General features: G+C 42.7%; 1 protein-coding gene across 2 annotated transcripts in view; it reads right to left on the reverse strand.

The window, feature by feature from the left end:
* Window positions 1-241: 241 nt before the first annotated feature.
* AFG2A (AFG2 AAA ATPase homolog A) overlaps window positions 242-13167 on the reverse strand; it is a 350747-nt gene continuing 337821 nt past the window's right edge. For both annotated transcript variants that reach the window (XM_068990111.1, XM_068990112.1), the window contains one exon: window positions 242-957. In XM_068990111.1, coding sequence (XP_068846212.1) covers window positions 781-957 — 177 coding nt within the window. In that variant the 3' untranslated portion in view covers window positions 242-780. The remainder of the gene's footprint in view (window positions 958-13167) is intronic.

The raw sequence follows: 13167 nt of genomic DNA on the forward strand, positions 1-13167 counted from the left end.
AATGCAATGTAAGACAATATGATTAACAGTACAAGTTGGTTCTTCTTTGAACTCAAAAAGTTTATTGGTAACCTGGAAATGTGTACAAGTTAAAACATGAACACCTCATATGGTTTATTTATAGCATTTTCATGGAAAAAAAAAAAACAACACACAAAAAACCAAGTACTTCTCTAGACCTGGACTGAGCTTATATTTCCAATTTTTTAATCTTTAATCTTTCAAAGGGCATTATAGTGTATGAAATAACTCTCAATTCTTTGTTTCATTGCCACGAGTATAGACCTAAGAAGGGTAATGCCAAAAATGTATGCATGAGTTATAATGAGAATAAATATGTAATTGGAAACAAGGTCACATAAGCCTGGCTGGAGCATTTAGCCATTTCACGGGCTGGCCTTCAAAAATAAAAGATTTGTGAATATTTTAAACCATGCTTTCAACTACATGCATTTTCTATGTTCATGTATAAAACTGATGCCCACAGTTTTGTTTTTTGGAAAAGCACTGAAATAGATTCTGAAGAAAGGAAAGCACCATGGGAGGAATAAACCAGGTCAATAATGAAAATACAAAAGTTTGATTTTTAAAACTCAGCACACATTTCTAGATAAAACTAATTTTAACTCTTGTCCAGATATTTTCATTGCAACCATATGACTTAAAATGTCTGCAAGAATGGAAGCCCCTCAATCTGGTCAACATATTTCAGACATTTCACTTAAATGCTATTTTGACACTATTTTGAAACAATCTTTCTCTACAAATGTGCATATTCTCTCAGAGTGTATGCAGCCCACTCTTCTCTTGATAATCTTCATAGAAACGCCTCAATGATTCAGGAAGTCTGGGTGTCACGGCGCTCAAGGCTTGAGTAAAGTGTCTTTTCATAATGCAGTTGGCTGTAATGTCTTCTTCCAGAGCCAGCAGGGCTGCCTCTCTACAGACAGCTATGATCTGACACAAAACAAACAAATAAAAACAAAAATAGGATAAAAAGGAATAATAATAAAAAAAAGTAGAAAACAATCATACCGTTCTTTAGAAATGTTCACATTTCAGATATTCATCTATGGTTAATTTCTACAACTATAAACTTATCCACATTGATCTCTGAGAGTCATTCCTCTTGAGTTTTCAAAAGGGATAAGAAGTAATCACTTTAATTTCAAAACAATATATTAAGTGCTGAGATCCAGGAGGCAAAAAGATGTTCTGTTATGACATTGGTGCTTAGGAACTTAAAATGGTAAAGGTACAGGCACAGACCTCTTCCCAGGTGACTCAATGGTAAAGAATCTGCCTGCAATGCAAGAGACGTGGGCTCGAGTCCTGGTTTGGGAAGATACCCTGGAAAATTCCATGGTCAGAGAAGCCTGGTGGGCTACAGTCCATGGGGTCGCAAAGAGTCGGACAGGATTGAACACATATAGTTCAACTTCAACAAAGACCTCTAACATAGGAAGACAAAGGGTGAGTGTGCATGTGATGTGGAAGGTGGGAGACCAGTGATAAGGGCAGGGCTGAGGAAGGAGACTGATGGAGAGTGAGGTCCCGTGCATCAGCACACCTTGTCAGAGAATAGAATTTCCACATTCCTTTCCACCTTTGATCTATTACCAACATGTAAAAGCATTTCTTTATGTGCATCTCCTTAATGAGTTCTTAAATCTTAGGAATATCAGATAGAGTTGTCTCCGTTTACTTTGGAGAGCTGTATTAAAACAGAGCGGTGAATTCTGTTTACTCAGTGAGGAAAGCTGGGAGAATTGAAAAGAATCTGGGGTGGGGGTGGGGTGTGGAGGAGATGCTGGGGGAGGGAGGAGAAAGTGGGCGGTAGGAAAACGGAAGGGAGGAAGGTTCCAGTCTTGAATCCTGAAATGTGTTTAAAGCTCTCTGGACTTTAGACAGCGGAAGCAGGCTGATGCCAGTGTCATTCTAAAGACACATTACTGTGGTGAAAAGAGCTTGGTGGATGAAAAGAGATATTGTGATTTTCAGGGCAACAGGGAAAACAGTGATTGATATTGACTGCACCCTTATATCGGTAAATGAAAGGGCCAGCTGAAACACATTTGTCCAGCCATTCAGCATATTTTCTCTGTTTGTTCACTTACTGAAAAGAGCTCCTCTGCTTATGCTGGGCTAATGGCTGCCAAAGCAGTTTAGTAGCTTTTTAGGGGATTTAGCAGCATGTTTAGGGAGCTTTCAAAAAACATGCATAGATTTAGATGGCTTTGTCAAATTACCACAATGTAACTGTTAGTTCTGGGCTTCATTAATGAGCACTGAAGTTGACTATAGTGGTTATGCATGTTAATGCTTTTCCCAAAAGAATGGCTACCGACTTGTTGAAGGAAGAAACAAAACTTCTAGGGATTAGCGAAACAACCTCATCACACATTCTGGTGCAAAAAGGGCTATTTTGAAAATGGGATGTGATATTTAATAAGCACAGTGAAAGTACATAAAATGCCCACATGGTAAACTGGTTCCACTGTGTTCCAAAGGGACCTTGGGGACCTCTATGAGGAGGTGGCGGGACCGAGTGGGGAGAGCTTGGTGTCCTCCTAGCCCCACCATCTGAGCAGCACTCTCTCATGTGTGCAGGAATCTGAAGCAGTGGCTGCAAGGCTGAAAAGCTGGAAGCCAAATCACTGGGAGAGGCAGAGAGGAAGGGATTAACCGCTCACTGGGGCAATTCCAGCTCCCTCTCTCAGAACAGAAAATGCTTCCATTGTGTGGCTCCCTCCTCAGGCTAAGTAGAGTAGAAAGGTTACCATCCCATGGCCAACGCCTTGTCTTACACACTTTACCTGATACCTCGGAGAACACTAGACCCAGCATGAATGGCTACAAACATCTACTAAGTACCTACTATGTGTGCTAGACTATTATTAATGACTTTACTAATTAATTGCTATGTGACCAGTGCTCCGAGGTTTTGCACATGCACTGATCTCATAGCAGAGGTAGGCGCAAAAAGTCTGAAACCAGCAAATGGTGTGGTGGTGGGTGGTGGGGTAGGGAGGTTGGGGTGAGGAAAGAAGGGGAGGTGCAAGGCTGCCTGGAACCTCTCAAAATTCCTGGAATTCAGCTCATGTGGCCAGATAGCAAGTGGCTAATAGCACATTTAAGAAAATGAACCCACAGTCTAGTAAGGCTTCTTTTCTCAAGACACAGTAATTCAATAGGGAGAAGAAATGATTACACTCCTCTAATAACTGGAATCTCGGGTAACCTAACACAGCAAGGTAGGGAAATACAGGGAGTGGGAAGTGAGTCATTGAGGCCTTCAAGGCTGTCCTTGGGGTTGGCTCCCTTGAGCAATTCCTCTTGTCTTTCCTTCATATCCGCATCTATAGATTTTCCCCTAAGCTAGACTGCTTTTTGCCTTCAGCTTCCATGGTAGTGACAGTGGCGGTGGTCAGAGCACTGACTGCCATTTGAAAGCTGGATGCTTAGTGACTTGGGGCCTCCAGTATGTGCTAACATTTCATAGTAATTGGCCTACTATATTTAGTACTGGCCTGCCCCTTGATTAACAATTTCTATAGAATTGTGAGATACAGAAAACTTGGGCAGAGTTTTGACTAAAGCACTAAGAAATGCTTGGTTTCGACAGAGATGACCTTTAGGATCTCTGGGAGATGATGACAAGGGAAACAGAGCAGCTGAATACTGGTGCTCAAGCACCTCATAGGAAGCTGTCCTCCGCTGCGTAGAAGGAGTCCAGCTGTTCGCAATTCAAAGGTGGCTGAGGGCTTGCCTGAATTCTACACTTGCTTCAATAAACCTTATCCTGTTGCTTTTTATTTACAAGGGATGTCCTGAAGAACCAGACAACTAGGCAATCCTTTCTGCCACTTCTATTTTCCTATTGTATTTGCTTAGCAATATACAAGTTACTGAGAGGACACAGCTCTACTCATAATTAACCAGTCAGTCATCAATTCACACACTATACAGCTACTATGCAACAAGTATGTGAGGGCAGGTGGAGGATCCAGAGACACAGAAAACATGGTATTAAGAGGTACTATTAGCAAGCAAAAGGAAAGTGCTTTGGTGTGGAAACAAGGAAGAAATTACTGGTTCATAAACTGGAGTGGGAAGGACAGAATTTAGATATGGACATAGGAGAAGAAAGGACATGCTGAGTGGAAGAAATAGAGCGAGCAAGGTGGGGAGAAAAAGACCAGGAATCACATGGATCTAGCTTCATCCCAGGGAAGGGGGAGCCTGGTGGGCTGCCGTCTATGGGGTCGCACAGAGTCAGACACGACTGAAGCAACTTAGCAGCAGTAGCAGCAGCAGCTTCAGTATCCAAAAATGGAGGGGAAAAGAGTAATTCTATCATTAAAATGTCACTAAAAATAATGAAGTCCTGTGGGCCATAATGATGGTGAAGGGTAGTCAATGACAGTCATCTCTAAACCCAATTCAAAAGCAGCTGATGCACTGGCAGCTGACAGAGCATAACTCCTAAAAGTGCCTTTGTTTTTACTTTTTTCCCCATAAAAGGGCTTTTTAGTAGACATCCCAGAAGGAAAAGCAGTAATTAGATTATTGGTTCTTCTCTCCTAATTCCAATAAAAAGACAGGCCTGAAAATGCAAGTATTCTTCGGAGGTGCATTTCATGATGACTGGTTTCTATTTGCTCTGGGTCACTTACTTAGGCATGCGTTTCAAGCTTCCATGTTTCCCAAGAGAGGTGCAGCTTCCTGCTTGTTTTCATGGCCCATGCCAGCATTCCCCTTGAGATACTAGTGTCTTTTCAGAGGAAGAAGTATTGCATGATCAAATAAGTGTTAACAGTATATATACTGTTTCCCACAATGCACGGTAGAATGTTAAAGATTTGTTAACTTTAGGGAAGCCTAGCCATGATGGTCTCCTGAATTTTCTTTAACCTGATGTTTCCCCCAGAACTCTCCATCTGTCCTCCACTTTTGGCAAAATGCCTACAAATAGCTATCTGTAGGGTTACTGCTGATCTTCTGTATGCACTCTGGGAAATGCTAACCCATAACAAACAATCCAGTCTAGGCACAATGTGACTCTTGCCTATCTTACATCCGTTTTTTACCTTTGCTCTCCCCTATTCCAGAAGCAGGGCAAAGGCTAACAGAGTTTGGCCAAGAGAATGCACTAGTCATACCAGACACCCTTTCCCAACAACACAAGAGAAGACTCTACACAAGGACATCACCAGACAGCCAATAACGAAATCAGATTGATTACACTCTTTGTACGGGCTTCCCTCATAGCTCAGTTGGTAAAGAATCCACCTACAATGCAGGAAACCCTGGTTCGATTCCTGGGTTGGGAAGATTCCCTGGAGAAGGGAAAGGCTACCCACTCCAGTATTCTGGCCTGGAGAATTCCATGAATATACAGTCCATGGGGTCGCAAAGAGTCAGACACGACTGAGCGACTTTCACTTTCACACTCTTTGTAGCCAAAGATGGAGATGTTCTATACAGTCAGCAAAAACAAGACAGGGAGCTGACTGTGGCTCAGATCATGAACTCCTTATTGCAAAATTCAGACTTAAATTGAAGAAAGTAGGGAAAACCACTAGGCCACTCAGTTCAGTTCAGTTCAGTTCAGTTGCTCAGTTGTGTCCGACTCTCTGCGACCCCATGAATCGCAGCACGCCAGGCCTCCCTGTCCATCACCAACTCCTAGAGTTCACTCAAACTCACGTCCATCGAGTCGGTGATGCCATCCAGCCATCTCATCTTCCGTCGTCCCCTTTTCCTCCTGCCCTCAATCCCTCCCAGCATCAGAGTCGTTTCCAATGAGTCAATTCTTCACATGAGGTGGCCAAAGTATTGGAGTTTTAGCTTTAGCATCATTCCTTCCAAAGAACACCCAGGACGGATCTCCTTTAGAATGGACTGGTTGGATCTCCTTGCAGTCCAAGGGACTCTCAAGAGTCTTCTCCAACGCCACAGTTCAAAAGCATCAAGGCCACTCAAGTATGACCTAAATCAAATCCCTTATGATTATACAGTTGAAGTGACAAATAGATTCAAGGGATTAGATCTGATAAGACAGAGTGCCTGAAGAACTATGGATGGAGGTTCGTAACACTGTACAGAAGGTGGTGATCAAAACCGTCGCCAAGAAAAAGAAATGCAAAATGGCTAATTGGTTGTCTGAGGAGGCCTTACAAATAGAGAAAAGAAGAGAAGTGAAAGGAAAAGGAGAAAAGGAAAGAATACTCGTCTGAATGCAGAGTTCCAAAGAACAGCATGGAGAGATAAGAAAGCCTTCCTCAGTGATCAGTGCAAAGAAATAGAGGAAAACAACAGAATGGGTAAAACTAGAGATCTCTTCAAGAAAATTAGAGATACCAAGGGAACATTTCATGCAAAGATGGGCACAATAAAGGACAGAAACAGTATGGACCTAACAGAAGCAGAAGATATTAAGAAGAGGTAGCAAGAATACACACAAGAACTATACAAAAAAGATCTTCATGACCCAGATAACCACGATGGCGTCATCACTCACCTAGAACCAGACATCCTGGAATGCGAAGTCAAATGGGCCTTAGGAAGCATCACCACGAACAAAGCTAGTGGAGGTGATGGAATTCCAGTTGAGCTATTTCAAATTCTGAAAGATGATGCTGTGAAAGTGCTGCACTCAATATGCCAGCAAATTTGGAAAACTCTGCAGAGGCCACAGGCCTGGAAAAGGTCAGTTTTCATTCCAATCTCAAAGAAGGGCAATGCCAAAGAATGCCAAACTACTGCACAATTGCACTCATCTAACATGCTAGTAAAGTAATGCTCAAAATTCTCCAAGCTAGGTTTCAAGAGTCTGTGAACTGAGAAATTCCAGATGTACAAGCTGGATTTAGAAAAGGTAGAGGATCAAATTGCCAACATCTGTTGGATCACAGAAAAAGCTAGTGAATTCCAGAAAAACATCCACTTCTGCTTCATTGATTACACTAAAGTCTTTGACTGTGTGGATCACAACAAACTATGGAAAATTCTTAGAACACCTTACCTGCCTCCTGAGAAATCTGTATGCAGGTCAAGAAGCAACAGTTAGAACTGGACATGGAACAATGGGCTGGTTCCAAATTGGGAAAGGAGTACATGAAGGCTGATTACTGTCACCCTGCTTATTTAACTTTAATGCAGAGTACATCATGAGAAATGCTGGGCTGGATAAAGCACAAGCTAGAATCAAGATTGCTGGGAGAAATATCAATAGCCTCAGATATGTAGATAACACCACCCTTACGGCAAAAAGCTAAGAGGAACCAAACAGCCTCTTGATGAAGGTGAAAGAGGAGCGTTTAAAAGCTGACTTAAAACTCAAGATTCAAAAAACGAAGATGGCATCTGGTCCCATCACTTCATGGCAAATAGGGAAACAAAGGAAACAGTGACAGACTTCCTTTTCTTGGGCTCCAAAATCACTGCAGATGTTGACTGCAGCCATGAAATTAAAAGAAAAGCTATGACTAACCTAGACAGCATGTTCAAAAGCAGAGACATTACTTTGCCGACAAAAGTCCATCTAGTCAAAATTATGGTTTTTCCAGTAGCCATAAATGGATGTGGGAGCTGACCATAAAGAAGGCTGAACCCCGAAGAATTGATGCTTCTGAACTATGGTGTTGGAGAAGACTCTTGAGAGTCCCTTGGACTACAAGGAGATCAAACCAGTCGATCCTAAAGGAAATCAATTCCAAATATTCATTGGAGGGACTGATGCTGAAGCCCCAGTACTTTGGCCACCTGATTCGAAGAGCCAACACACTGGAAAAGACCCTGTTGCTAGGAAAGACTGAAGGCAGGAGAACAGGACGACAGAGGATGAGATGGTTGAACAGCATCACCGACTCAATGGACACGAGTTCGAGCAAGCTCCGGGAGATGGTAAAGGATGGGAAGCCTCGTGTGTTGCAGTCCATGGAGTCGCAGAGAGTCAGACATGACTGAGCGACTGAACAACAATAACAAATTCCAGAACAGAGAGAAAAGGGAAAGAACTGAGGAAGAGAGAGAGGAGGAGGGCCAGTCTTTTTAATGGATTAAAAGGCAGCAGCCACAGTACACAGTTGTACATTGGACCTATACCTAATACATATCCATTTGTTGAACTGAATTGAGCAGTTCTTTAATAAGTTTTTCAAAAGTGTATGTTATACACACATTTCTAATATTTGGCCAATACTCTGTAATATTTTTATTTAAGTCTATCATGACCTAGACTTTGTCAGTTATATTTAAGTTTTTGGAATGATAAACTCAATAGGAAAAATTAGTTAACACTGATGTATGTTCATTTTAAGCAAATGTTTGGTCTGGGGCATCACTTTGAGTCTAATTCTCTCCTTAGAAGTGATATAGATCAGAAATTTTAGCGAGAATACACGTATGCCTGTTATTTTGTGGGATGCTTTCTTAGGTATCAAAATTTGTTATACAGGGAAAGTAAATTTTCCAACAATGCAGTAATATATATTGGTTTAGATAACTGAAATGGAAGATTTGTTTTAACAAATTGTGCCAAAGTTTATTGCCTCACTTGGTAAAAGTAACCTGGCATCAATTCATTACTGAAGGATTTCCTTTTCTGTATTGAGCTTGGAGAGGTGAGGTCTTTTCAGATAAATTCGCTATTGAGAATACACCTCTCTATTCAGGAATGAATCCTATAGAAGCTGAGAAGAAGGGCCTTCAGTTTAAACTAGGACCTTTCTTATTACTGTCTCTGAAGCTTTAAGGAAACTTAGTAAATGTGTGTACATGTATGGATATCTCTACAGTGTACACGGGGACCACACAGCTCATCATTCTGCTGGTTTCACTTTCAAATCAGAGTCTGGACTGTTTCAGTGATGGGGGAATTCAGATGAATTCTTCCCATGGGGCCACAGAAGAATCTCACTGAGAAGTGTAGACCAATACACTAATTTGAGTCACAGACTGTCTGGAATGTTGAACTAACCTGTTTAGATAGAACACTCTTAGCACTTGGACGCTTTAACATCTTTGGCAAAGAGGATTTTGAAAGCTTTCCCCTAATCCCTTCACCATCTTGTCATCTTTCCCCATAGGCTGCAGACCACATCATTTAAATGAATTATTAGCCAATTACCAATAAGGTTGTTTTTGCCATTATGTTGTAAAAGCAAAATGTTTTGGCCGACTCCATAAAGCTGAGAGTATATGGTTCTGTTCCTTTTCAGTTTTGACTAAAAAATTAATACCCAAACTTTCAAAATATATATGTGCTTTGCTGAAAGGTGAAAACAGTTAGTCTCTATTTGAGTAAATGCGTACACAAGACCAAAAAAGCCTCAGATCTCACTGTCAGAGTGATTAAGACAGGTTGTGTTTCAGTGTCCATGACACTCATTTATTTGGTGCCAACATGTTACAAATCCTCTTTCCATTTGTTCAACAGTCATAACAGATCTATCAGATATCTGAAAAATAGCAAAATAAATAGGAAAACTCTATATGAAAGATTTAGGCATATTTGAGATGAACTCCTAAAAGGTAGGAAAGGAAAATATTTTTCTGAAAATGTTTACAAATCCTCAAAACAAAGTCAATGAAGAAAATAGTAATTGTATTCAACTGCAGGAAAAAAAAAAACTCAGCAATATCAGCAAAGGGACATATGAGTATGAATTTTCCTGCTACGCCTGCCCTCTGAAAAAGCAGTGCCTTTAGAACAACAATACAGCAATAACTGGATTACGTGAGACAACTCCTCCTGCGAGGGGTGTGGGGAAGCAACTTCCCAGGATGAGAGGGCTCTTGACCATTGAACCTTGGGAAATCTAATTACCTCACTTTTAAATGCAAAAGGGCAAAAGAGGCAATTGTGCAGAATTTTGAATGCCACGAAGAATAAGAACAATGTCTTACTTCACTGAGGAAAAAAAAAAAAAAGAAACCTCTTACACATGGCCTATGGTTCTTTCCCCCAGTCCATGAAACAAGAAGAGTTTAAACAGGTGGCTCAGCTTTGTAAAACAGAAAGAGGCATATTGTGAAAATTAAAACCAACATGGTTTCTAAACAGGCAGCAGCATTTTTTAACTGATGCTGTTAAGACTGACCATCAAGGCAAAAACTGTTTACCAAAAGCTAATCAACAGGAAGGAAAGCTTGAAAATGCAGGGCACTTATTTCGGGTACTTGTTCGTCCTGGACTGTAGCCCTCCCTCCCCTGTTTTCTTCAGTGTCACAGCAGCACGACCTGCCTTCCTGGGGCACTGAAAAACAGGAGCCCAATAGCAACTTCAAGCACAGTTCCCTCCATTCCAGATAAGGCTGGGGTAGTATGTGCACGTCTCTTCTACTGACTGTAAAAGAATGAAGACGACGACAATAGGAACACTGGCCTTGAGTGGCAGGTGAGGTCAGGAAGAAGGGACACTGCTGCATGCAGGCCTGTGGAGTTGGCCTGGAGCTGCTCACCTCCAACAGGGATGCTGAAATCCTAAGGGAACTGTCACTAAGCTCCCAACTACCTTCAGAGATTATCTGTATCCTCCAAAAGTGGAAGAGTAACACATTTCTGAAAGTGGCCTAAACAACCAACTCAAGTTCTGTTTGCTTCCCATCACCCCATCCTGTGGGCCCAGAGTGTGTACTCAGGTCTGTGGAGAAACTTTGTCAGTGATTTTAAATGTGGGGGAAGAGGAGGCTTATTTATAGGGTGACCTCAGATAATGAGAAAAGCGGCTCTGCAGCGCTGAGTTCCTTTACCTGACTTAATCAGCGCCTGTCAGGGTTGCTTTCCTAAAAGTTCAGAGGGAAACTACACCTGCATCCTGGGGACAGTAATTTATGGGTGCAAGGAGATGGCCATGCAGCAGTTTCTTGCCCAAGTAGGTGAACTGCATGGTGCAGAGCTGACTACTGTGGGGAACTAGGGCTGTCAGAGATGCCCCCTCCAGCCCTTTCTCGGGCAACTACCCGCTGAGTCCACGCTGAGGCAGCGCTCCCCTCTCTCCTGGCTCCTGCTGTTTGGAACCAAGAAAGCTTGCCTTCCAGTGAGGCCTAAATATGCTTTTCAGCTTCATTGTATTTCAAGTGTACTAAATAGCTTTAAACAATCCACCAAAAGAAATGGGCTGCAGTGCTTTAAAACGACGTCTTAGGTATTTTCAAGAAAGTGGTTTTGTTAAAAGCATCGTCTGTGTGGAACACCTGTGACCTGTTGAGCTTAATTGGGCTGCAGCTGGCGCTGACTGTGATGCGGGCGGCGGGGGGACATTGTGTGTGCTCGGCTCCCCGCCCCCTCGCTTTTCTTTTCACTTTCAGAGTCCGCGACCTTCTTCCCCTGTGTGTCTGAGGGATTAGGAACCCAGTAGAGAGTGGTGTCCCGCTGTTTGCGAATAGCCTGCCACTGGAGGTGCTTCAAGGAGGAGGCTACCTGGGAGATTATGTACTACTGCAAGGCCGAGGGCCATTCTCCCGGGCCCACTGAGATGCGGTGAAAGGTGGCTGAATGGCCGCGCCTGAAAAATGTGACTGAAGGGCACGCAGCGGGCTCCTGGCCGCGGAGCAGCAGATGGAGTCTGACTGTCACAGGCACAAACGGCCAGGGGAGCCCCAAATGGCCAAGAACGCAGATCAGAGCTGAAAACGGGGCCAGTCGAGGAAGGGAATTCCAGGGAAGCCAGTGGCATTGATTTAAAGTTCTTCACAATTCACCTCACAGATAAACTTTTACTTGGGGATGCTAGAGGTGAGAATTTTGGAGGACAAATTTCAGATTTAAGGAATCGTACAATCCCTTGGATTGTATGCAAAATAGGCTTTATGATGCGACTTCATCTGGAATTATTAAGGTTGAAAACTATCTAGAGTGCCATGCAGAGTACTGAATCAAAAGAAAATGAGGTCTGTAAGGAGATGTTCAAAGTCTAATTATATTAGAGAAGGGGGGAAAACTCCTTGGTTGCTTAATTTTGCTGATTTAAAGTTATTATGAGATCGCTGAAATATATAGCTGAGTGTACATCTAATCATTATTACTTGCGTGGAGAAACCCATAATAGTTTTTGTTTTTGAAAAATTTACAAATGAATTGACCATCCCACAGGGGTAAAGACTGAGGGTTTTTATTCTTATTGTTTCTGCAACCATCTGCAGCTGTGGGAATTTGAAATGTTTCTAACATTAATTGAACCCTAACAAGTTAAAAAGGAGTATTTTTCGTTTTGAAAAGAACACACCAACTGGTATGGCTATAGAGAGAACATAAGAAGCCCAGTGGTAGAGCAGAAGAGGGGTGAGAAGGTAAATGGATGCTGGGAACCCTCCATTCACTCATTTATTCAAGAAATCTTTATTGACCACCTACAAGGTTCCAGGCCCTAGGGAACAGAGTCGTGAAGAAAACAATGTCCTGCTTTCAGGGAACAAGACTGTGGAAAGTACTGGTTAATGTACCTACTCCTTCAAGGTTCAGTGTGAATGCTTCCACTGAGCGGCACTCTCAGCAGCAACTTCACTCCCTCCCCACACCCGGTTGCTTCAGATCACCCGTCTTGTGTTCTGGAAGCAACCTGTACTACCAGGCAGTTATCTCACAGTTGTCAGGACAGAGTTACTAGTAGTAAATGTCTATTTCCCTCACTAGATGAGAAGGCCCATGAAAGCTGGCAGCCTTGGCCCTGCTGCGCTCTCCCAAAATACCAAGTTAGCATGTCCCTTAACCTCTGGGAGTCTACGAAAAGGGCTACTGCTAAGCTATCTCTGAACAGAGAAAGTAGCTTTTATATTTTGTTTTGTTTTAAATACACACAAACACAGCTCCTGCTGTGACAACTGCAGCCAAAATAACTGTCTTCTCTGGACTAAAAAGCAGTATTGTCTGGAGCACAGTGGGTCATATGAGGTGTGTATCTGTGAACCCTTGGGGGGCAGGGGAGGGTGCTGATGACAAGTTATGCCTGGAAAGCTATTAAGGCCCTGGAAGAGGTACCTAACTGGGTAAAAAGCATTTAGGAATGGGAGTGCTTGGCCCCAGGCAAAGAGCATGATAAGAGATAGTCAAGAAAGGGGAGAGCAAACAAAGTTCAGCTAACATACCCCCAACCCGCCCCCCCCCCCCGCCCCCCACCCCATGTCTGAAGGGGTCAGATCCTCCGGACCAGGGTTGTGGAG

Source organism: Capricornis sumatraensis, chromosome 17, assembly GCF_032405125.1.
Source record: "Capricornis sumatraensis isolate serow.1 chromosome 17, serow.2, whole genome shotgun sequence".
Taxonomy (NCBI): Eukaryota; Metazoa; Chordata; class Mammalia; order Artiodactyla; family Bovidae; genus Capricornis; species Capricornis sumatraensis.